The following is a 25000-nucleotide window of genomic DNA, read 5'->3' on the forward strand; positions in this document are numbered from 1 at the left end:
CCTGATAATCGTCGGCAGACTTCGCCAAGGATATTACTGGCACATGACCAAGAGTAATCAGGTTGGTACAACCCTGACTTGCACCAAATAGTAGGCTATATCAGGCATATTACACATTAACAACTACATTTTAATGCATCTGTTACAGTCCATCCATCAAGTTGGTTACTTAAATCAAAAAGGAGAGCACCTTTTGTTCTTCCAGGATTTCACACCATACATGATAAAGTGAGTGAGAGAGAGATGGATGGCATCCCCCGACAATAAAGTATCTATCTATCTACCTATCTATCTATCTAACCTCTGACCGGAGCTAACTAACTTCAATGATAGGTAGATTCTAGCTGTAAGTCTAAGTTACATCCCATGAGGCTCTTTTGGAGCCTCTTTTAGAATCCATCAAAAGACTCCAGTATGACATGGAAACACATGTATAAAAAATCACATCTAGCTTTGTTGGGTGACAAACTTATAATTACAGAAAGCATAATCAAGACTAAAAGCCATTATTCTGTGTATCGGTGTTGCCTTAATCCCATACTGTCCTTTTCACTATAAAATCCCATACAACCTGACAAAAATCAGCTGGTTTCAATGCATTTCTATGTCTGTGTCTGCCTGCGCGGAGCTACTGAACTGCCATTGGCTCATCTGCGTTCGATGGGCGGGGCTTGCAATCGGTCAATTTTCATGATTACCTATTACAATAGAAACAGTCTAATCTACTTCTAGCCTAACTACCAGTCCAGGGTTAATACACCCCCCCCCCCCTCAATTCACATTTTCAAATGATTACCATTACCAATCACTAAGGCCAGGCGGCAGTGGGCCTTTGGCTTCAACTGATTACCATTACCAATCACTAAGGCCAGGCGGCAGTGGGCCTTTGGCTTCTGGGTGGCCGAGGCATCACAGGCTCAGACGCAGCTCTATAAATACCAGGCAACCCCCAAGCGGAGGATAAAGACTCCGCTATGTGAGTGCAGAGCTGGGGTCTCGGCCGCGAGCCCTGTACTCTGGGGCCTTCTATTTCCCTTCTGTGATGTTCACACTTTTCCAGCGTCAGGCCGACCGCACTGGGAGACAGTGAGCTCCCAGTGTGTGTTTGAGCGAACGTAGGCGCTTCAGTCCCGGTGGATGGGTCAGCGTTGTAGCCCAACTACCCCCAATACAACATCACAGTTTATTTCTTTTACTGTTTTTGACTACCGTATTTAGAGCAAAATCAAAATAATCTACAAAACATAGTAGATTCACAAATAATGGAGAAAATATTAAATAAAAACAAAGCGTTCGAAAATGTGATGATGTTTTAAATAACACATTGCCAGACCACCCTACCAACATGTGGACATGTTCACTTGTGGACACTATAATGCAGGTTGGGGTCAGGGTCAGGATCTCAGGTTGATTCAAACTTAGGCAATGTGTTCACAAAACCTCTCTTGGTGTTTGCATTTTGCTTGCTGTGCTCAGGTAGTGATTTTTGCATAATTATATTGCACATATAATGCTGTCATCCAGATGTTGATACAGACCATAAGGTAATGAATGGGTACCCAGATCACAGGATGCTCTACTATGCACACTTCTACAGTAAAACTAATGTCACACACACACACACACACACACACACACACACACACACACACACACACGTTCCCCACTACCACCTCTCATCTCAGATCTGTATATCTAAAATCACACCACGTGTAGTGAGTGACAGAGACTCAAACCAGTGCTGACTGTCTGGAGCCATAAAACTTACTGTATACAATGCTTGTTGATGGGAGACAAATGTCACCAGGCGGAGGCCAGTGGGAACATGAGTGGGAGAATCTGTCTGACCACGGGTGTGATGGCTGAGGGTGCCAATGCTCTTGTAAGGAACTGTTTTAGTCCCTTGCCAACCATAAGTCGCACTACCACCACGTGACAGGAGAAGTCACCAACCAACATCCTGTCTGTTGCCTTTCTTTTCACTTCTATGAGTCTCACAGGAAACCTCACACTCACAGCATGACATAAATGAACACACTTCAGCATGGTAAATCTGAGTCAGTCCCATTCCCCTGCCCAGGGAAGGACATGTGTTCTCTCTAGCCAACAAACACTACTAAATGGTCAAAGTGATGAACTTTGTTTTTCTGAGCAATTTTGAGATGACTTGAATTTACTTTCAATTCCATATGCAGTTTGTGTGAGAGGAAATGAAAGACATGACAAACACACACACACACACACACACACACACACACACATACTGCTGTTGGCAGACTGGCTTATTACTGTCTTTAAACATCAAGAAAACATCAGACTTGAAGGTGTGGCTGTTCAAATACCAGATGAATCAAGAGTTGTCCCTCATCACTGTGCATCAGATTGATTAAGACAGGGCTCTGATTATCTTTAGGCTCTTCATTTAATGCCCTCAACAGACATAATCATCAAAACAATTGAGCATAATGAGGACCGTTTTCACCTTCTTTCACTAGAAGAAATTCATTTGTATAGGCTAAGAAAGAAATCTCCAAGTTCTAGCAAGTTGTAGGTTGATTCAATTTTGGAATCATGGAGGCCTTGGCTACCTGGCTATAGTAGCCTAGTTTACGGATTAGGCCAACCAAATGTGGATCAATAACACATTGGATTAAATATAAAATACAACATTTGACAGCACTCACTTAAAATGTATCTATTGAACTGCTTACCTGCAAGCAAGAAGGTTGGTAGCAGGAAGCAGTAGAGCAGTCCACATACCACCTGGAGTTCCATGAGAGCGCGTCCCAAGTGCACAGTTTAGCTCCGGCTACAGTCCCGCTGACATTCCACGACGGAGCGGTAAATTCCACTCAACGGGTAGAAAGAAATCCAGTTCAAAGCTGTTGTTCATGGTTCTCCGCCTTAAGTTAGCATAATTAAAAATATTTTAACACGTTTCCATTTTGGGGTTCAGTTTTAACATTTGAATGTACTCAGGACAAAAAAGGTCTATGGCGACGTTTTAACTGTGGGCTATTCAAAGCATTGACCTGCCTGAACCGACAGATTATTAAAATACCCAAAAGCTCACGACCGCCAAATCCTTCAGCTTGCCTTTTAGTTCTGAACACGCTCTTTGCATATTCCTCGTGAAGACATATCTTCTTGGAAAATGTGAGTCGTTTGGTAATAAGTTCCACTGTTCCTCCTCTTTCTTATTCAACTCACTTTTGACAGCTCAAACTCTATCGGCTAGATAACTTTCACGTTTTAAAATACAGTGCGAAAACTTAGTAGCCTACTCCGTCAGATGTACAACAGTTTGAGCTAGAAGGACTGTTTCAACTAAGTGTAACTCCCACTGTGATGATAATATGACTGTGCCAGAACTGGGAGCGTCCAGTGTACTTTTTCATCCTGAACTAAGCATATTTCTCGCGTTCGCAAATGAGAGGGCTGGTGCCGAATGCTTTCCTCGACCAGCATGGCAATGTGACTTTCTCTACGTAGGCTAGGCTAGAGTAGCCAGCCTACCAGTAGGCTACTCCACACAACTTCTCTAAATGTAGCAGTGATCGGGGAACTGAAGATTAATTTATTTCATTGATTATTTTTGTTAGGTTACATATGCCCCATTTGTAAGACACATTGCATTTCTATAGCCTAGCCGAGGCTACAGGTGAATTGTCACTTTATCTGCAGGTAGCCTACTTCAACTATTTTAAAAAAAGTTGTACTAACTCACAACTTGAATATGACCCGACTGAAATTTGATTACGTGGTTTATTTAGCCTATTTATTTATTTTACACCAATTTACCAATCGCTGCAAGGTTCTTTTCACACTGACATTCAATACATGGAGTTATCCTAATGCCAAAAAAAGCATGCGGTAGCCTGACACGTACTGCTCAGGACAATATTAGCCACTGTCCCTCTTAAGGTTTGATGCAATACAATTATTGAGCTGCTTCAAAAAAAAAAAAAAAAAAAAAAAAACATAAAAACATGTGGTCAACGGAAAAATACTCGGACGGATTAAGAACCCTAAAACATGTTTAAGGTTAAAAACTGTCGTGATAATTAAAACACTGTACGGTGCTGCCATCTAGTGTAGAAATTTGTATGAGATGATAGTAGGCCTAGGCTATTTTTTCTGCTGTCACTGGACTGTCACAATAGTTCAACAGAGATGCTTGCAGTTTAAATTCGGATGACTTGGGCAACTGAGTGGCACAATGTCTTTATTGCAATATCAACATATCGACATGCATACCGGTAATTGTATAATTCCCTGTGAAAACCTTAGTGTTAGCCGTAAAATGCAGGATTAAAAAAAAAAAAAAAAACATGGCTCAGGTGACCATCGCACCCCTTCAGAATACATCTTAAACAATATACGTTTAAAGGCACTGATACTTAATTTCATACTTAATTTAACTTAACGTCATATTTAAAGTGTAGCTTGCATTGTTCAGAAGTTGTTGATTACTTAAATAAACAACATCATCATCAGGTTAGTTTGTTGTACGACTCTGTACACTCTGCCCAATGAAGACTAGGGCAAGGGCGTGTCTTTATAACCATTGGCTGCCTACAAAGGTCACATGGTACAGTTTCGCGCGAAAGTTGGTGAAGGGCTTTATGAGGGGACTCGTTCTGCTGGAAAAGAAGTCGGTGTTGCATGGCCAGTTAGTTATCCAGACTAGTCGAGGCTTAAACGTAGGAACTGACAGGTTTGGATTTTTGCCGTGGCTATGGCTCAGGCACGCGTAACGGATTATTTTGCACAAAGTAAGAGAGGTGGAATTGAAAGAGGTGCTAGAAATAAGGGACAAAAGCCGGCAGTGCACAATGCGGATAACGTTGTCGCGAAAACGAGATCAACTCGACAACACAACAGAACTTCAGGGCGATCAAGAGTTACCAAATCTACATCCAGCTGCGTTCAAGAAGAATTCCTACGTGTTATTAACGAAGCTGTGTCGACAAAAGATGACGGGAGATCAAAAGAAACCCGAAATACTGAGGATGGTAAACAGGATATTCTGGCTAGCCCTCAGACTCCAAAGAGGACATCAACTGAGGCCGAGTTTGATCTCGGTTCGGCCGTGTTCTCCTCTACGGCCGAGCACAGTAGTGCGAAAAAGCGCCTTCGTGTTGGCTCTTCACAAGAAGTTAACCCAGTAGCCGAAAAAACTGAAGTCAAAATCAGTAAACGGACAGCAAGAAAGAGGTTGATCCTTTCGAAAGACGGAGATCAGGAAAAGGTTGGTAACTTCACGCTTGTATGTTAACACGGTTGCTAGCTTGAACTGTTGTTAAGCAGGCAACGTTAAAGTTTAATGTGAGATGTAACTTAACCTTACCATGGCTAGTTAACTGCGTTATAATTCCCATCGAGAGGATCTTGGTCTAATGTGGTTGAAGTCGAAAGAAGTTGCAAACTAAAACCCTTAGCAAGAGTCTTGTTATTTTTTGATTGGGGGTATTGCACGGTAGACAATAGGAACAGTTTGCCCGTGTTAGTTGTTGACTATGTGCTAAAAGCTATGCATCACAAAAGCCCAGGGTGTAAGAGACGAACGGCAGACGGTAATGTCTCCTTTTGTAATTAGGCTGCCGATTCTGTGAAGGAACCCTCCTCACAGCCACCAGTCCCAGAAGGTGTGGACAAACAATCGAAGAATGCTGTTAATCACACATCCAGCTCTTCTCCAAGTGCCCAGAGTCCCCCCAAAAGCACAGTCAGGAGCAAGGTAACTGCAAGAGAACTGTAGATAACTACTTGCTCATGATCCAACAGTATATTTTCCTCTGTTCTAACCACTTTGACTTTGCTTGCTTCCTTGTAGAAACCATTGTCTAAAGGTGATGTGGCAGCACTCAAAACCCGTCTCCTGAAGCTGAAGGGACAAGCAGAGAGCGTTGTCACACCTTCCCCTGCCCCCGAATCCTCTCTTGCAGAGCTGAAGGCCCGACTTGATCGCGCTAGGGAGCTCACAGCCAAGGTCCAACAGCAAAAGGAGAAGCGTGAAGCAGAGGCCAAACCAGCTGAGGTGGAAACGCAACCAGAATCAGATGGGTGAGGAAACACTTCTATTTACTAATTCAACCCCTCCACACACAATTTTACACCCTTCTTTACCTCTGTTTAAAATGCAGATGTAGTTATGGCTTATGCATGAGGGTTCTTATACCCAACCACTAAGACTTTAATTTAAAACTTTACCTTTGATGTTACCTCCAGAGAGAAGACTCCAGCATACCAGCGCTACCACACCCTTGCCCAAGACGTACCCCCTGGACTTACTCTGCCATATAAGTACAAAGTGCTAGCAGAGATGTTCCGCAGCATGGACACCATCGTGAGCATACTCTTCAACCGCACAGAAACTGTCACCTTTGCCAAAGTCAAGCAGGGGGTCCAGGACATGATGCACAAGTAAGAGTCCAGCTATAGTAAACAATGACCAGTCTTGGCTGCACATGCACAGCCTAGAAAGTTACCATATGTTTAGTAAAGAGAGCTTGTAATAATTTTTTTCCCCACCTTTCTTTATTGGATTCAAGGAGGTTTGAGGAGAGCCATGTAGGACAGATCAAGACTGTGTACCCCATAGCTTATAAATACCGGCAGGAGAGAAACATCCCGACCTTCAGCTCCACTGTGAAGAAGTCCAGTTACCAGCTCACCATGGAGCCGGTCATTGAAGGTTTGTGGGTCATGTGACTGATTTGTATTTATGTTGGCCTTGCATTGCTTCTCAGTATGCTGAATGTGATTGCTTATGCGTCTACAGAGCAGAGTTCCACTCGACCGATCCTGACTGCTTCCTGTCTGCTGGAAAGGAGGAGGACATTCCATCACAACCTTGTCAACATTGTCAAAGAACATCACAAGGTAAACAAATACACACATGCATCCAAACACACATTATCCCTAAAGGTCTTCATTAACATTCCAGGAGGTGGTTTTGAAATATACCATGATTAACCTTTTGCTTTCCTCTATTGCTACTTTTAGAGTTTCTTGCAGTCTCTGGACCCCCCAATTGTAGTCCCTGATGATATGCTGACCCGCTGGCATCCCAGATTTAGAGTGGACGAGGTTCCCAACGTCCAGCCCAGTGACTTACCCCAGCCTCCGCAGACAGAGAAGCTGACCACTGCGCAGGAAGTGCTGGACAAAGCACGTGCCCTCATGACTCCCAAGGTGAATAGAGATCATATGTTTCTGGACTGACTGGGATTTATTAAATGACTAGAAGCAGTTGCCCATAGTGATAAAGTCCTATCCTTATGTATTCAGGTCTCTATATTTTAGACAGAGTAGCTAAGAAACAGTAGACATTGGATAAAACAAATCACGGCATATATTTTGTCATATGAGGTAACTTTTTTATTTATTTATTTTATTTATTTTTTCCCCCCATTTTTTTAATCTCAAGATGGAAAAAGCCCTTGCCAACATGGCTTTGAAAACTGCAGAGACTGCATGCGCCAAGGAAGCGGAGGCTCCCACTCCAAAAGAAGCTGCACCTCTCGCTGCAACACCCAGCGCCCTCAAAGGAGTGTCCCAGTCTTTGCTGGAGAGGGTAAGAACGAGACCCTTTTATAAAGAAAAGAAAGGAGAAAGTAGAGTGCCAGACCTAAGATGAACGGTTGCGAGTTTACCTGAACATACAAATAGTATAAATTGGTTTAGCAAAGTACATGGATATGGAAAACATACAGATACATTTTGTATCTTATGTTTTATTAGGATATTATAATTGTTATAATGCTAGTACTACTATATTAATTGTCAAGACACTCAACGATGGTTAATAATTACATAGATGCATACATTCTATAAAATAAATCTCACAACACACATAGACAAAGATGATGATGATGATGATGATGATGATGACAGACGGAATAATTGCACCTCCTCGTCTTTGTTTCTCAGATCCGTGCAAAAGAGGCCCAGAAGCTCCAGGCAGCCATGACTCGAAACCCTCAACAAGAGGAGCGTCTGGCCATGATGTCTCGCCTCGGAGAGCTGGCCAGGATCTTGCGCAATGTGTTTGTCGCAGAAAAGAAGCCTGCGCTCATCATGGAGGTGGCCTGCAACAGAATGATCGCCAGTTATCGGTCTGCACTGAGCCAGGGTTGGTACACACTTAATGCATATCAAGAGTATAGGACCGTGTTTGTGTGGGGGGATGGAGTTTTTATTTTGCATGTATAAGTTCTGAGAATTTGGTTTGTTACGTAGTTATATATTGCACTACTCTTTCGGTTTCCAGCAATAACACCAGTATTGCGTATTTTCTAGGTGATATGGAGAAACACATTCGGCTCCTTGCAGAGCTGACACCAAATTGGCTGACCATTCACCCTATCAGAAAGGACTTGTATCTAAAGTTGAACAAGACCATGGACCTGAGTGTTGTGCAGGACAAACTGAGTCAGAAGATCAAAGAGGAGGAGAGGAGATAAGCCCTCAAACAGTCAATCGAAGTGCAATCATGTTGGAGTGGACCCTGTTTTTATTTACATAAAAACAAAATATGGACTCGTTTGTTTTAGAACTTTTCATCAGTTAGTCAGAATGCTTAGTAGTGTCACATCGTTGCCCATTTGAAGTGGTGTTTTTTAAAAGCCATTTCTCTGTTGTATGACACTACTCTATCCCTGCATTTGTAATAAAAGCTTTTTCTGACTTTAATGTCTGCCTATTGTTAATCAGAATCAGCTTTATTGGCCAGGTTTGTGTAAACAAACAAGGAATTTGACTCCGGTTAAGCTTTGCTCTCAAAGTACAACACTCGCTTAACATATAAAGAATAAAAACAGAAAGGTCAGTAAGAAATATAAAAAAAAAATACTGTAATAGAAATATAAAAAAGTAACGAGTAGTAAGAATAAGTGTATGTGCAGGATGAATAGTATGAAGAGCAGTAGACTATGGTTATGTATAAGTGTAATTACAGTATGTACACTTGTAAATAAATAGAACACTAACGGGTGGGATGGGGTAGTGCAAGTTGCCTACCAGAGCGGGAAGGAGGTTGAACAGTTTGTGACCAGGATGTGAGGGGTCTGCAGAGATGTTTGCTGCCCTTTTCCTGATCTTGGGCTGTTACAGGTCCTGGATGGAGGGGTCAGCTCCAATGATCCTCTCTGCAGCCCTAATGGTCCGTTATTGGCATTTTACATTACTGCCATGGTGAACATGTTTCTCCCAAGTCCTCGTGCTTTCTTTTTCTCTGGGGTGTTTTCCAACAGCAAGATAACTGATTCACAGGTAGGGATTAACGTTACTGGTCATTGATTACCTTTTGCAGTAACCTGCTCACCCACTAGTTGGTGTCACTGTGACGTGCACTGTCCCCTCATTGAATGTATTATATGCAGCAGTGAAGCCTTGATTCTATTTGTTGGGATATCACAGTAAACATATTACAAATGATGCTGGTGAAGACATGACCAAGTTAACAGAAGACCACACAAAGTTTTTTTCTATCTTTATTTATCCAAATAAATGATATTAATGTTTTGTATATATCAAGACATCTGTGTTCATGTACATTGTGTATAAAGTTTACATACATTTAAATTCATCTTAATATTGCATAACAAATTTATTCAAACGGCATAAAATGATACTTCAAGGAACAAAAAGGCATTTAAGTGATTTTTTTAGTGCCAAAAATAAGCTGGCCTCAAAGTTATTTAAAAAAAGAAAAAGGCAAATTTGTTCCAATGTACACATTATTCTATTCTAACATTAATTCCACATGCAGTCCTAAAATGACCTAGTGATTACAAACACTAGAATAGTGTTTTTTTTGTTTGTACCCAACATAATCTGGAATTTCTCCAAGAGCAGAGAGCCCACTTCAGTACTGCACCAAAGAGAACACGGAGTGTGGCTTGATCTTGTCTGCACCATGGAGATCCTTGATCTCAATCACCACCAAACAGCCCATCACATTCGCTTGCTGTTTCTTCATAAGCGCACATGCTGCATTAAGAGTACCTACAAGAGAGAACAGGCTTTAAGGATAGTTATAGGAGAACATCTAATATTACACTCACACAGTCACAACACATTTGGCAGTGCAACACAATAATTCATGGTGCTGTTGATAGGGATGTAACGTTGCACTGTGAATAGGTTAAAAATCAATACAAATGTGTGAATACTACAACCGGTTGAGAACAGAATAAGGCATAATCTGCTTTTGATTTCACTTGTTCAACATCAGATTGGTCACAAGATTATTCTAATGTAAAACTTCATCAGTGCACCAAATACAATAGAATATGCCAGTGTTGGTAGTCAAGTCACTATTCCTCAAATCCGAGTCCAGGTTCGAGTCTCCAGTATTCAAGTCCAAGTCATTAAAAAAAATTCCAAGTCAAGTCCGAGTCGAGTCCACTACTCATCCGAGTCAAGTCTGAGTCGAGTGGAGTCGAAATGCAAAACTGACAACCTTCGGGGCATTCATGTCTCCAGGCATTTGGCGCCATTAAAGTTAACGTCCGTTGTTGTAGGAACATGGCGTGACGTATGATGTAGGACATGAAGCAGTAACATTCCATTGCACTAATATTAATACTAAAAAATAATTTAGATATTAAAATCATACACCAAATAATATTCTAATGACATATTACAATTATAGCCTAATGACATTACAAAAAAAGTCGAGCCCTCGTCTCAATTTCCGAGTCTGCATGGTCTGAATGTACAAGTCCGAGTCCAAGTTTGAGTCATTCAGTGCTCAAGTCCAAGTCAAGTCACGAGTCTCTAAATTTAGCTCATACTGTAACTCGGACTCGAGTACTAGAACACTGGAATATGCATTAACTGAGACAAGGTGACAGTTCAAACCTTGTGTTCATCTCAGTTTATATCAATAAAGGAATATGTTTGTCATAATTTTAGGTAAAAAAAAAAAAAAAAAAAAAAAAAAAAAATTATATATATATATATATATATATATATATATATATATATATATATATATATATATATATATATATATATATATATATACACACACACACACACACACTCTCGAAAGTAGGTGATTAGCTCCGGGGATATTATAATTATATATTATTATAAATATATATTATAATATCCCCGGAGCTAATCACCTACTTTCGAGAGTATAAGTATATACTATATACGCTTTTGATCCCGTGAGGGAAATTTGGTCTCTGCATTTATCCCAATCCGTGAAACACACTCAGCACACAGTGAGGTGAAGCACACACTAATCCCAGTGCAGTGAGCTGCCTACAGTGGCGCTTGGGGAGCAGTGAGGGGTTAGGTGCCTTGCTCAAGGGCACTTCAGCGGTGGCCTACTGGTCGGGGGTTTGAACCGGCAACCCCCGGCTACAAGTCCGAAGCGCTAACCAGTAGGGCACGGCTGTCCCAACTCCAGTGAACCCCAGGAAGGTACCAGAGACAGGAGAGGAACTTAAACTGGCAAACACTGCATAGGTGGCAAAGTGTGATGAGCCTTTTATGAGTGTCCGTGATCATGTGAAAAACAGGACTTTTTTTCTGGCTTCACCCACTAGGGGGCAGAAGGTGTTGTAATCAAGTGTATCTGTCTTTACATCTTTGTGTGCATGTCTGCTCAGACTTAAAAAATACTGGTCTGATTTTCTTCAAATGCCCATATAAGATAGAGCCCCCCCACCCCCACATTCTTTACTGACCAAATATAGGGGCAAATGTCCACCAGCTCTTGTTGCTTATGTCAATTGAATGCTACACAGCAAATCTTCATTCAATATCTGGACATGTAATAATGTCTAGACTAGAGCAGTGGTTTTCAAAGTGGGGGCCGCGAGGCTGTGCCAAGGGGGCCTCAGCAAGTTGGAAGGAAAAATAAAAGCAACAAATACATTTGAAAAATCAAAAATATACCTATTACTATAAGGGTTGTTATACAGTACAATACCATTATAATAATTTGTTGCATATCTTAACATTATACTTTCCATGATAAAGACTGGGAATAATAGTAGAGTGATGGCTCTCATATAGCAGAAAGCCCAAAATGTCCATCGCGAAGTACTTGCGTGGCTAAAATTTCTTGAATTTCCCCTTGGGAAACTATCTATCTAAATAATTATTAGGATTAGCTTAATGTATTTTTTACATTTGCCATAGTATTGTCAATGGGTTTAATAACACATCAAGGGGGTCCTTGGCCAGAACCTAGTGATATTTGGGGGGCCTTGTCGTGGAAAAGTTTGGGAACCCCTGGTCTAGAGGACAAAAGCAAAATATATCTCACCACCCGTGGCCAGCAAGTCATCGATAACTAGAACCTTCTGCCCTGGAGCTACAGCATCTTCCTGAATTTCAGCCTCAGCCTGAAACAAAATAATAATAAAACACATTTTAAATTTGATGCGAGAATTAAACCCAGACTCTTAACCTTGGCCATACTTAAATTTACAATTTTCCCAGGAAGTGTCAAGCAAATGCTATACCAAACAATTAACTCAAAGAAAACGTGTATTAGAAACGGTGTAATCAAGATTAAGAATAGATGATTGGTTGTTTACAATTATAACGGAAATCGGAACACTTAAAACATTGTGGTTAAAAAAAAGACAGTCGTTCCAGTAGTGAGGCTTACCTTGCTATATTCTAGATCGTAAGCCACTGAGACCGTGGGCCCTGGCAGCTTGCCTCGCTTTCGCACGAGAGAAAAGCCTATCCCCAACCTTTGAGCCAGCAGTGGCCCAAAGAGAAACCCACGTGCGTCCAACCCTGGGCATTTAAACAGAACATGAACTATCAAGTGCACATTTTTAAAGTGGTAAACTCAAGTGCATGCAGGCTGATATACAGTCAAAAACAAACAAACTAAGTACTATACAAACCGCAAGCCTGCATGCACAATACTGTAAAGATGTTCTGGGATTTACGTAACAGTCACCGTAGTGCATAGGCTACTGCTGCGTTGCAACACACTCACCCACGAGAAGCTCTACGTCTTGATGATTTTGTCGGACATATTCCTCGAACAGGTCAATGACAGCAGTAAGTGACTTCGGGTCTTTAAGTATTGGGCAAATGTCTCTGAAACGTAGGCGAACTTCAAGTAAAATCTCTGACACCTAACTCGTAAATCATCTTCCGTTATCAAACAATCACTGGTACTATACTGTAAATTATACCTTTTCACCAATTTTCTGTCACATTAAATTTGGTGCACACTACATGAAAATACTACTGACTTTTAAACCCTGTTTAACCTAATTCGTTACCGCTGCCTGTTAGCTAAATGTGTTTTAGCTCATTCTATGAATCTTGCTCAAGTAATGTAAAGCACCCTGCTGAAATTGAAACTCACCTGAATAATATGCCCTTGGTTGGGAAGTCTGGAAATGCACGTATCGATTCATTTATGCGTTTAAGTTTCTCCTCTCTTGTGCTGTCTGCCATATTCAATATGAGCCTACCATAAGCTATCACTATTCAAACGAGGGAAGTAGGCTGGTGGAGTACTCGAAATCACATTTCCGCGTTCAGCCACGTGGTGATGCAATTACGTCCACATACGTCACTTGTAAACACCTCATTTGGAAGATCCGTCTGGTCCACTGTCATTTTCAGCGTAATCCTCAAGGACAAAGCCTATATTTGACAAGTAGAAATATAAATTCTTGCTGTTAACACTTACACTAGTATTATTCTTTCTGTTTGCACTCATTACATGATCGGGTATCCCAAATCAGAGGTCCCCATATGACCCACCGCTTGCCACAGAAAACCTGACGACTAAACTTGGCTACAGACCAAATATGGACAGACCACAGATCAGCACCCTGTACATTGTATGAATTGTGCAATATCTGTGTCTGTCGTGTGAAAAGACTAACATAATGTGCTGCTATGCCATAAATCCACTATCCAAATTAACAGCAGTATCCAACTATTTTCCCCTCAGGCTCAACAACATTGTAAGGTGGAACCTATATGTCTCAATTCTATAAATCAGACACAGATTAGATGAATCTCTATTGACACTGTGAAGAGTACATAAGGCAATTAGTGTAGGTCTATTTAATTTATGTCCATCACAGCACAGTAAGATGCTGAACAAGTTCACCCACCCCCACTCGCAATTGAGTACATCCTTCATTTTGTGGCATATTAGCCTAAAGTTCATTTAGATGTGGAGATGGAATGTCATTGGAATGTCTTTTTTTTTAATTTTTATCCATTTCTCTTATCCAACTGAACTCATCTACTTGTAAAAATCTGGGGAAAGAAATTTTGAAAATGGACAGAATACACAATACTACACAGGGACATTTACTACTATGTTCCGATCAATTCCATACTCATCAAATGAAGTACATGTTTTTACTAAATGTACCCAAACTTCCCTTCATAGACTGTCACAGCTCAGATCAAGTTTGTTATTCACATTTACACAGACAATCATAGAAAGTCATTTTGGTTAAAAAACATTCTCAGGTTCGCCATAAAAACAGTCCGAGGGGATGATGGGAATCTCTCTGGTTGTCTGGCTGTTTGACACCATCAAAAGGCAGGGCACTGCCAAAGACATATGCAGGCAGATCTTGGATCAGTGTGGCCAATCACACTTCCACGGCTGTGACTTTGGGGGTGTCAGGCACTTTCCGAGCTTCTCACACCCAGGAGGAGACCAGTTCTGTGGGACAAAACGAGCTGTCATGTCATTTCATTTCACTTACACTTGGGGGCGCTACTGTAACATATAAAGAAGAGAAGGTCCAACATCAGTATAGGTTTCTTTTGCGACTATTACCAATGTATGAGAATACAAATTACCCTGAACAAAGAGGTGGTTCACAAACAGTTTATGGATTCTGCAGAAAGAGAGTGCATATTTCCTAACCTCAAGTGTATGAAAATGTACCCTCTACATAACTTTGTAGGTTGATGTGGAGGATATGATAGGATATGCATTAGGATACAAATACTTTCCAACACAGGTATGACTAAAGAGGAAGAATAAGTCAATTTCTCTATTGCTACCTAGAAACCTGTTTAAATTATATTATAACCCCAATTCCAAAAAGCTGGGAGGCTGTGTAAAATGTAAATAAAAACCCAAATTTCATTGCAAAAGGACACAGACAATATATATTGAAATGGACCAATTTGACTATTTCAGGAAAATTAGATGTTCATGGTCAACTGATGGGTATAAGAGCATCCCAGAGAGGCAAGGCAAGATGCAGAGGTTTTCATCACTCTGTGAAAACCTGTGTGGGCAAATAATGCAACAATAGAAGAATAATGCTCCTCAATGTGACATTTGGAGACTTCATCATCTATAGAACATAATATTAAAATATTCAGAGAAATATTTCTAAACAAGGGGCATGACAGGGCTGAAAGACAATATTGGATAGCTTTGATCTTTGGCCTCAGATGGCACTGCTTTAAATACAGACCTGTTTCTGTAAAGAACATCCTTGTATGGGCTAAGGAAAACATCTAATAACCACTGTCTATGAACAGAGTCTGATGTTCCATTTACACGTGCTGGTTACAACTCTACCATGCCAAGAAGAACCATATTTAGACATGATTCAGAAATACTGCTGTCTAATCTGGGCCTGAGCTGATTTAAGATGAAGCAAAGTGGAAAACTGTCCTGTGGTTAGACCAAACAAAATGTGTAATTCTTTTTGGAACTCATGGACTCTGCATCCTCTGGGTTAAGAGGAGAGGAATCGTCTAACTTGTTAAAGTGAACAGTTCAAAAGCCAGCATCTAGGATGCTATGGGGGTGCATCCTTGCCTATGGCATGGGCAGCGTGCACATCTGGAAATACACAATTAATTCTGAATGGTATATAGAGTTTTTGCTGAATGAATGCTGAAAGATATTTTACAGGTTTTCCATCTAAACAACATCTTTTTCAGAGAAGACTTTCAATATTGCAGGAAAACAATGCTAAACTGTATTCTGCACATGTTATAATATATGTCTCTATATAGTAGAAGAGTCCAGGTGCTAAAATGGCCTGCTTATAGTCCAGACCTGTCACACTATAGGTGCAACAAGTAGTGAAAAACATAATTACAAAGACCCCAGACTGTTGAGCAGCTAAAATCTTATATTGGGCAAGAATAGGGCAACATTTTATTCTCAAAACTCCAGTAACTGGTTTCCTCAGTTGCAAAATGTTTACAGACTGTTTAAAGAAGAGGTGATTAACATTTACAGACTGTTAAAAAAAAAAGAGGTGAGACAACACAGAGGTCAACATGTCCATCCCAACTTTTGAGACGTGCCGCTGCCAACAAATTCAAAACGAACACATATTTTCTAGGAAACAATAACATTTCTCAGTTTCAACAATTAAAATGATGTCTTTGCACTTTCCAATTAAATATAGGGTGCATGATTTGCAAATTATAGCATTCTGTCTTTATTTACATTTTACACAGCGTCCCAACTTTTTGGAAACTAAGTGAATATGCCTTGTATACCAAGACAGAATCTGATGTTCAGCCATGTTCCCTAAAAGGCGCTGCGAACTCTTCCATCCTTACCATGACAGCCAGGTCACACATGTTGAGCTGAGGCATGCCAGGCACCAGGGTCTGCCTGTGCTCCTCTACTATTGGGTCAATGTGCTTCAAAACAGCCATGTACTCTTTGCTAAGAACGCTGAAACACAGTGGGGACAGATCAAATCATCAACCACAGCAACTCAGGAGGAGCAGGTCAGGTGTTAGATGAGGCTTTTCTAGCAGTCATACACCCTGCCATGGTTAAAATAATTTTTCAAAAAGATTTTGGCTATTCAGAATATTAAGGCATTTTTATTGTCTACACCATATACCGTTAAAGTGTTGAAAACATCAATTCAATTCAAGCAAATGGACATAAATTGTTAATGGTTATGTGTTGTTGGCACACCTACTTTGTGACCCCAAATTATTATCATCATCATATACCCCCCCCCCCCCCATACACACACACGCACCACCATCACCCACACACCCAGACCGACACACATGCATAACATGCCCTCAGGACAAATCTCAATAGAATTGTCCATGTCTCTCCTCCCTCTCCATTCAATTATTTTTATTGGACACTGCGGAACAGACTTCCACATCATTATAATCAGTGTGGAAATCACCAGGGCTTAAGCCTTTCAAAGGAACGCCACCCTCAATAGAACCTGTAGGGTCAATGAGCTCCCTTCGTGTGCGTGCAAGACAGCCCCACCCCACCTCAACTCTCACAGACCGAGATACACACACACACACAGAGCTAGCCAAATATTACCACTGCAATTACCTCCATAATGTGGTCACACGAAGCACCTGTGTCTGTACACTCCCTCTGGCCCACTCTGTCTCTTAAGCCAGCTCTCTGATTGGTCCCAAGGGGAGGATTACTTTGTATATATGTGAACGAGTGTGTGTGTGTGTGTGTGTGTGTGTGTGTGTGTGTGTGTGTGTTGGTGTGGGTGTGTGTGTGAGTGTGAGCACCAGTGCGAGGTGAAGTGTCAATTAGTGTAATAACCTCAGGCCCTGTCCAGCTCGCACCTCCCGCCCTGCTCCCCTGAGTCCTGCTTTCCTGAGGGGCCGCTGGCCTTCCACCACAGTCCAGCACCTGCTCCCCGGTCGTCCCCACCCCCACATCCACCCCCACATCCACCCCCAGCCCCACATCCACCCCCATCACCACCCTCTCCCTGCACACACTCTTCTCAGTCACCAACATATTACTAACACTGGACTAGCCCTAATACAAAACAATTGTTCAATCTCAACTACAACAAAACAAATGACCCAACTAATTCAAATACAGACTGAATGCAGATATATGTCAAAGTGTTCCTCCTTCCTGCCCCACATCCACCCCCAGCCCCATCACCCCCCTCTCCCTGCACACACTCTCCCCTCCTCATTCACCAACACAACACTGCAAATAACTGATCCATCTGAATTATCACAACACTACTATCCAGCAACTGTTCTATCGGAACAACCAAATGTACCTTTTGTTTTGCCTAGCAGTATTTGCTGCACATCTAAAACCTGATACAATGAATGGGTACATTCTATTCAACACACCTCCATTACTCGATTACTTCAGTCCATTAGTGGGTGCCACCTTCATCTCAAACACAGAATTAAACCAGTGACAGCTTGAAAACATCTAGTTCCACATACAAGCACTGAACAAAGGGGTTTTGCTGCTGGGCGGGTTGGTAGGGTACATGCTTTCTGCTCATCGGAAGCCCTCAACCCCTCGTCGTTAATCAATAATTAACAGTATAGCATGTTTATTTATATACCCGACCACTTACAAACAATGAAAAAGCCATTGTCAGCAAGGCACAGTCATTATCATCCCTATAACCCTTAGCTTCACTTGTGCGACTGTGGAAAACCGAGAGGGAGAAAGAGGATTAGAATAAAACCCGAATGCAAATGAAGGCTTTTGATTTATAATGCATGACACCCAGAGGGGCCAACCAGCATTGCTCAGGTGTGTCACCATACTGATTATAGATGCATTACCCCTGATAGTCTGTTTGTCCATGCAAACACACACACACACACACACACACACACACACACACCAATACAATACAAGTCTTCATGAAGTTATGTGGTTCTGACTGCAAAGTACAAATGTATAAAATCCTTTCATCACACATCAGATACAGATCAGTGGTTATACACATTGAAGTGCAATGTGTGTCCGCTGGTGTGCATCAAAAAATGAGGGGAGCACAGAGAAATAGACATTAGATGGTTCAGATAAACGGCCCAACAAGCCTGCACACACACACACACACACACACACACACACTCCAGAAAGGAGGCGATTGGGCTGAAAAAACAATGAAGTATCGGAGGCCTTTCTATCCCTCTGCAGCCCCCTACATTCCCCTGTTTGGAGATGGAGAAATGCTGAGGGTGGGTGGGGGTGAGAGGGGGCTTATTGATTGGGAGTTGAAGTGCTGCTTGGCAGCAGATGAGGCTAAAGTGGGCGGGCTGGCTGGCTGACTGGCGTGTTACTCAGCGCAGCTCATGCGCTAGAGAGCTCCTCTCACACTGCCAATGGGAGCACTCTAAGAAGGGTGGGGACTAACCCTGCTGATGGCCTATGAGGGTCCAGCCCAGCAGTTCAGTGTCAAACACTAAACACGGTGTGCTGTGCTGCTATGTACATAGTTCAGTAATCATGCACATTGAACTACCAATATCTCCTTCATGAAACAGTCACCCCATTCATGTCAGGTTGAATCGCAGCATGTCAACCTTCTCCTGAATAAGTAAAAAACTATATCCCTTCTTGTATACATTGAAAATGGACAGACAGACAGAGAGCTTCTCATTAAACCATTCCAGTGGTCATTCTGAATCAGAAAGGGAATATTCTGGTACAGTATGTATGCATTTAGAATAGAAGTCTTTATTTAAGGAATTGAACTTGTGTGAAATGCACATTGTTTAAAGTCAGCGTAGGTTGATTAATTTCTACGGGAGGCTGGAGTTCTTTAGCCTGGCCCCACCCACCAAGGTCTTCTTTCAGGGAGATCTAGTCTGAACCATAGAATTCATCACCGTTTCCCTCAGATCTGGTCTGGAACACCACAGTTCATAACCGTTTCCCTCAGATCTGGTCTGGAACACCACAGTTCATAACCGTTTCCCTCAGACAAGAACAACGTCAGGCCAATCAGCCACGAGTGGGGAAGACGAAACTGACAAAACCGAAACTTATTGAGATCAAACAGAAGCATCAACACCTGCAAACATGATTTCAAAGTTAGTGCCCTTCGCGATGCCAGTTTTGGAAATGTTTCCCAATCAAGAGTCACCAGACTCTATTCACTTTGTGAGCGAGTTTGGATTTTTCCAGGCTAGGAGTTCTTCACCTTTGAGGGAAATGTATGCAACAAAGACCAGCCACCTGTGTATGTAAAAGTGTCTACATCTACATACAAATTCTTTTGTTTGCCATTTGGTCATATTACCTTATAACCTCACTACATGATCATTTCAGTTATGCTATGCTAAATACTATATGATTTCAGTTATGCTAAATACACACCATTACATTACTCCTCAAAGCTACGGCCACGGCACAGTCTATGACCTCACCGGTATTTCCATGAAAGATATCTAATTAATAGTGTGAGCCCTTTTTAGGCTCTTCAGACATGAATAATTAAATACATATCTTACTTTAGTCCACAATTTGCAAATCTCTTTGTATTATTCTGTCGATATGCTTGAAAATAGTGGGGTCGATTTTTGTTTCCACATTTATGCCATACTCCCTTGACTACATCTGTGGTTGGGGAGTTTTAGCCCAATATACTTTCCCTTTAAACTATCTTCAAACGATCTTCATGCTATTCATCTTTCACTTTGTAACTACCCACCAAATTCTTTGTTTTTATTGACCCAAGATTGCAAAACTTTCAAAAGTGAATATAGTATAGTATAAGTATATGTACTTTTTTTATCCCGTGAGGGAAATTTGGTCTCTTCATTTAACCCAATCTGTGAATTAGTGAAACACACTCAGCACACAGTGAACACACAGTGAGGTGAAGCACACACTAATCCCGCCGCAGTGAGCTGCCTGCTACAACGGCGGCGCTCGGGGAGCAGTGAGGGGTTAGGTGCCTTGCTCAAGGGCACTTCAGCCGCGGCCCACTGGTCGGGGCTTGAACCTGCAACCCTCCGGTTACAAGTCCAGAGTGCTAACCAGTGGGCCACGGCTGCCCTAAACTCGCAAACAGTTTGAGGAGGTCGTTCTCTGCGAACATGCAGTGGAGCTGGATGTGAGCTGGATAAACTGTTACCATGACAATGGAATGTTTACAACAAATCTTTCAAATTTAACTGTGCAGAGAAAACATATTCGCCACTGTTTGTCAAATGTGAACACACCTTTGGTTTTGAGAAATTGGGTTATGCTAACAAGAGTACTCAAAAAGAAACCTTATCCTGGTTTCTGACAGATGCTGACACATTTTCAGACTCAGAGCACTATGTATAAGATAGATTGCAACACTGTCTGGAATCTTTGACAAAAACACTGTAGAATACTGAAATTAGTATTAGCCATGATAGTAGTATTTATCAAGTATACAGGGATATTAATAGCCAGGTTTCTCTGTGTTCGTATAAACACAATATCCTGAAGATGATCAAAATTGTATGTGTGTGTGTGTGTGTGTGTGTGTGTGGGCCTGCCATAGGTGAATGACCCATTCCATTCTCTAACTGTCCAATGGATACACAGAAACAATCATCTTAAAAGGTCAACCATAACAGCACATCTTCATCTTTCAAAACAATAGTGGTTGGCTATAAATGTGTGTGAGAGAAAAGGTGTATGTATGTGTGTATCCGTGTGTGTATCTCTGTGTGTGTGTGTGTGTGAAGGCTCTGGCTCTGTGGTCAGGAGGACTGCCAGAGCAGCTGAGGTCTGTGTGTGAGTGTGTGTGTGTGTGTGTGTGTGCACCCACAGATCCTACATCATCTTAAGTGGCTCTTAAGGTGCAGACAGAGATGAATGAGTGGCCAAGAAGCACAGCGCCAGTGGCAGGCTGCCCAGAGCTGGGGACGGCACAGCAGACACCTGGCAGCACCGCGCCGCCGTGTGTGTGTGTGTGTGTGTGTGTGTGTGCGGTGGGTACAGGTGGAGAAGGAAGACAGTCTCAAGGAGAGGAGAGGAGAGGAGGAGAGAGAGAGAGGAGAGTATGCAGGGATGGCTGCTCAGGCAGAAGGAAAAGGGGATGGCCAGATCGACCATTTCATCATTGCCTGAAAGCTTTTTTTTACAGTTCTTCAACACACACACACACACACACACACACACACACCTATATGTCACAGTGTGCGTACAGATGAGCGGTATAGTGCTAGCATCCAGCTGTGACGTTCCTCTATCTCCCAGCTTGTGAAGCGCAGCCAAGGAGCCTCTACTGCATTCAACATATTGATTTCTCTCTGCTCCCCTCCCCTCTCTCCCATCTCAAGGACTGGAATCCAACCAAGCAATCAAAAGAAAACAGGGGATGAAGAGATCAAAACAACATTAATGTTTAATTAGAGTATCTCTCTTTGAAGAGAGGGAGGGAGGGGGAGAGAGAGAGAGAGAGAGGACAGTGAGAAAGACGGAGGAGAAAGTACAAAGAAGGGAAGGGAGAGTTTCTGTTGAGGTGTAGAGAAAGCATGCGAGAGATTTCTCTCTTTTTTTATTATTCCTCTGAACTCTTTCTGTGAACTTTTCCTGTGGGAAGCACTGGCAATAGAGACAGCCTGACAGACACCTGGACCCACAGTCATTAGGTCAGAGTCTGAAATAATAATAAGTTTATTTTATATAGCACCTTTCTCAAACCCAGACTCACTCTCTCTCTCTGTGCGGAGTCCATTAAACAGCACACTCTCTCGTTCCGGTTCTTCTAGTCGGCACTTCACTTCCATAAAGCCAATTTGTCTCGCAATTTGAACCTGCGGCGGAGCGGGAGTGGGAGTGGCGGGCCGGCTCGGCGATGTGGCGCGGCGAGATGGTGATCTTTTAAGGCGCTGTTTGCAATCACAAAGCGCACTGTTTAATCAGCTGCTCCGCTGCCAGCCCCATCGATCTCCCGGCCCTCGCAGCGCCTCTTTGGGAGAACTGGATCAGTATTGATTGCATCGATTTGGTCCTCTCCAACATCCTGCTACTCTCTCCCCCTTACACACACACACACACTACCTCACACACACACACACACACACTCTCTACCTCACACACACACACACACCCACCCACCCACCCACACGCACACACACACACACACACACACACACACACTCAAACACACACACGCACAATTCCCTCCCGGCTCCCCTCTATCCAGTCCTCTGTCTAGTTTTAGGCTGTAGTGTCTGGATTTCAGATCAGATATTTAAAAAGATACCAGCTATTAAAAATAAATATTAAAAAAAAAAAATTCAAGTAAACGTTTGTACCCAGATGGGCTCGCCATTGAATTTGTTTACTACATAGCTGAAAGGTTTTTACTCTAGAAGTTCCAACTTGCAGCCCACTGTGCTATGAGCACCTGTTTTAACTGGAACCTTTACAAAGGAAAGAGATCCCTACCTGATTGGGTATTTCTCGCCAGGGTCCCGCCCTAGGTGGAAGATGATAGGCTGCATCGTGTGCTCTTCCTGGGTGTGTGTCGTGATCCCAGCCACCTCTTCGCCAGGACAGAAGTTTATACCCTGTGTGTGTATGGGATTGCAAGTGTTCAAGAGGTGATTACTCAAAGAGCGGAATTTCACCACTTCACAACAAAGACAGCAAAGTAACTGGAGGAGATTTCACCGTCTCCTCCGCTTCACTAGCCTACTTTTGTTGATGCTGACGAAGTTGAAACAAAGCAGAAAAACAAGAACACAAACAAGTGGACGGAGAAATGCTTGAGGAAGTCAATGTCGCTTTGAATACGCACAATTTATGTCTTCAGTGCTTTTAGCAACTGACAGCATTCCAACCCCGTGCGTACATGTGTGTGTGTAAGTGTGTGTGTGTACTTGAATGCATCTGCATGTGTGTGGTCTGTGTGTATACAAGAGCAAAAACCTTAAACCTTGAGATAGAGTGTGAGTTCATGTGGAGATATATGTGTATATGCTTGTGTTTTTTATGAATGCATGTGTATATATATATATACACACCTGTGTGTGTGTGTGTGTGTGTGTGTGTATGTGTTTATGAATGTGTTACAGTCGTCTTCAGGTCTTGGGTCAAAGCCCAGAATCCCATTCCTCTCTACAGGATGCCCTTGAGGAGAACATAGGGCATTCATCTGGAAGATGCTGTGCTTACTTTCCTTTGGGACCCCCCTCCCCCCCACACACACACACACACAAACACAGTTGATAATCCATGGACCCTGGCACACAGTTCTCTGAAGTTTTCCCCTCTCTTCTCCCTCTCTGATCACGGAGGCATAGAGTATCCCAAATACCCACCGGATTCCCACACGCCATCTCGGTCTGCATTCAAAAGCGGGGAGCCGCCTGCACACACTGATTAATAATGGAGCAAAGCAGCAGAGACGCCATCACAATCCTTAGACAAGCCTGGACACCGACACCCCATCACAGCGGTTAGACCAAAGGGTCAAAGGTCAATGCTTCAAGGTGTGGAATGATGTGTATGTGTAGAGAAACATTGAGAATCTGCGGTGACCAAAATAAGCATCTTTAAAAGGTATAGCTTGTGGTTCTAAAGCCATATGCTACACTGTGAAATTTAGTACCTCGCTTCTCATGGTCATCTAGTTGTGGTTCTAAAGCCATATGCTGCACTGTGAAATTCAGTACCTCGCTTCTCATGGTCATCTAGTTGTGGTTCTAAAGCCATATGCTGCACTGTGAAATTCAGGACCTGGCTTCTCATGGTCATCTAGTTGTGGTTCTAAAGCCATATGCTGCACTGTGAAATTCAGTACCTGGCTTCTCTTGGTCATCTAGTTGTGGTTCTAAAGTCATATGCTGCACTGTGAAATTCAGTACCTGGCTTCTCATGGTCATCTAGTTGTGGTTCTAAAGCCATATGCTGCACTGTGAAATTCAGTACCTGGCTTCTCATGGTCATCTAGTTGTCCGTTCAGTGTGTGCACTCAGGACAGCTTTATTGGTTTATTGCAGACTGATATTTTAAGGGTTATTGACAAACCAACGGAGTTGTTTTGCAATAACCTTCACCGGTTATGAGTGAGTGAATTAATGAATGCATGAGTGAATGGATGCATGAGTCAATGAATGAATGAATAAATGAATGAATAATGCTATATAAAGTATTTTCATTAACCAGAGTGCTCTATCTAAATGGTAAGGGGATTCAACTTGGCCACCCAAGTTAACTCAGGGAGCAGTTTCACTCTGCCTGCAATCCCCCTTGTCCATTCACAGCCTGGTTCTCCTCTCCCTCACTTAT

General features: G+C 42.3%; 4 protein-coding genes and 1 long non-coding RNA gene across 8 annotated transcripts in view; 2 read left to right on the plus strand and 3 right to left on the minus strand.

The window, feature by feature from the left end:
* piezo1 (piezo-type mechanosensitive ion channel component 1) overlaps positions 1 to 3501 on the minus strand; it is an 82657-nt gene extending 79156 nt beyond the window's left edge. Inside the window, exon 1 of the mRNA XM_042060728.1 lies at positions 2712 to 3501. Within this exon, the coding sequence (XP_041916662.1) occupies positions 2712 to 2775 (64 nt within the window). The 5' untranslated portion in view covers positions 2776 to 3501. The remainder of the gene's footprint in view (positions 1 to 2711) is intronic.
* Positions 3502 to 4597: 1096 nt separating this feature from the next.
* cdt1 (chromatin licensing and DNA replication factor 1) lies at positions 4598 to 8697 on the plus strand. The gene is made up of 10 exons (XM_042060729.1): positions 4598 to 5251; positions 5600 to 5740; positions 5837 to 6066; positions 6232 to 6426; positions 6555 to 6697; positions 6785 to 6885; positions 7009 to 7197; positions 7433 to 7579; positions 7936 to 8137; positions 8305 to 8697. Exons 1-10 carry the CDS (start codon positions 4739 to 4741, stop codon positions 8466 to 8468), a joined length of 2025 nt encoding a protein of 674 aa, XP_041916663.1. The 5' UTR covers positions 4598 to 4738; the 3' UTR covers positions 8469 to 8697.
* Positions 8698 to 9490: 793 nt separating this feature from the next.
* Positions 9491 to 9759, plus strand: LOC121681539. Its single transcript, XR_006022169.1, has 2 exons — positions 9491 to 9674; positions 9721 to 9759. It is a non-coding gene; the product is annotated as an uncharacterized LOC121681539 (long non-coding RNA).
* Positions 9722 to 13621, minus strand: aprt (adenine phosphoribosyltransferase). Its single transcript, XM_042061326.1, has 5 exons — positions 13361 to 13621; positions 12983 to 13086; positions 12641 to 12774; positions 12293 to 12371; positions 9722 to 10011 (listed from the first exon to the last, which is right to left on the minus strand). Exons 1-5 carry the CDS (start codon positions 13450 to 13452, stop codon positions 9872 to 9874), a joined length of 549 nt encoding a protein of 182 aa, XP_041917260.1. The 5' UTR covers positions 13453 to 13621; the 3' UTR covers positions 9722 to 9871.
* A 576-nt stretch (positions 13622 to 14197) lies between these two features.
* Positions 14198 to 25000, minus strand: part of galns (galactosamine (N-acetyl)-6-sulfatase) — a 27730-nt gene continuing 16927 nt past the window's right edge. For 2 of the 4 annotated variants that reach the window (XM_042061322.1, XM_042061323.1), the window contains exons 12-14: positions 23156 to 23277; positions 16567 to 16684; positions 14198 to 14689 (exon numbers count right to left, since the gene is read on the minus strand). In XM_042061322.1, the coding sequence (XP_041917256.1) occupies positions 14603 to 14689; positions 16567 to 16684; positions 23156 to 23277 (327 nt within the window). In that variant the 3' untranslated portion in view covers positions 14198 to 14602. Of the gene's footprint in view, positions 14690 to 16566; positions 16685 to 21893; positions 22044 to 22415; positions 22594 to 23155; positions 23278 to 25000 lie in introns of those variants that run through there. The other 2 variants (XR_006022167.1, XM_042061324.1) reach the window with 2 other exon arrangements.

Source organism: Alosa sapidissima, chromosome 14 (genome assembly GCF_018492685.1).
Source record: "Alosa sapidissima isolate fAloSap1 chromosome 14, fAloSap1.pri, whole genome shotgun sequence".
In the NCBI taxonomy this organism is placed as follows: domain Eukaryota; kingdom Metazoa; phylum Chordata; class Actinopteri; order Clupeiformes; family Clupeidae; genus Alosa; species Alosa sapidissima.

Coding starts and splice junctions, on each gene's coding strand:
- cdt1 (XM_042060729.1), top strand. CDS start 4,739: ATGGCTCAGGCACGCGTAACGGATTATTTTGCACAAAGTAAGAGAGGT. Junction 5,741..5,836: donor AAAGCACAGTCAGGAGCAAG/GTAACTGCAAGA, acceptor GCTTCCTTGTAG/AAACCATTGTCTAAAGGTGA. Junction 8,138..8,304: donor TCGGTCTGCACTGAGCCAGG/GTTGGTACACAC, acceptor CGTATTTTCTAG/GTGATATGGAGAAACACATT.
- aprt (XM_042061326.1), bottom strand. CDS start 13,452: ATGGCAGACAGCACAAGAGAGGAGAAACTTAAACGCATAAATGAATCG. Junction 13,087..13,360: donor ACCAAGGGCATATTATTCAG/GTGAGTTTCAAT, acceptor CCTACGTTTCAG/AGACATTTGCCCAATACTTA. Junction 12,372..12,640: donor ACGATCTAGAATATAGCAAG/GTAAGCCTCACT, acceptor ATTTTGTTTCAG/GCTGAGGCTGAAATTCAGGA.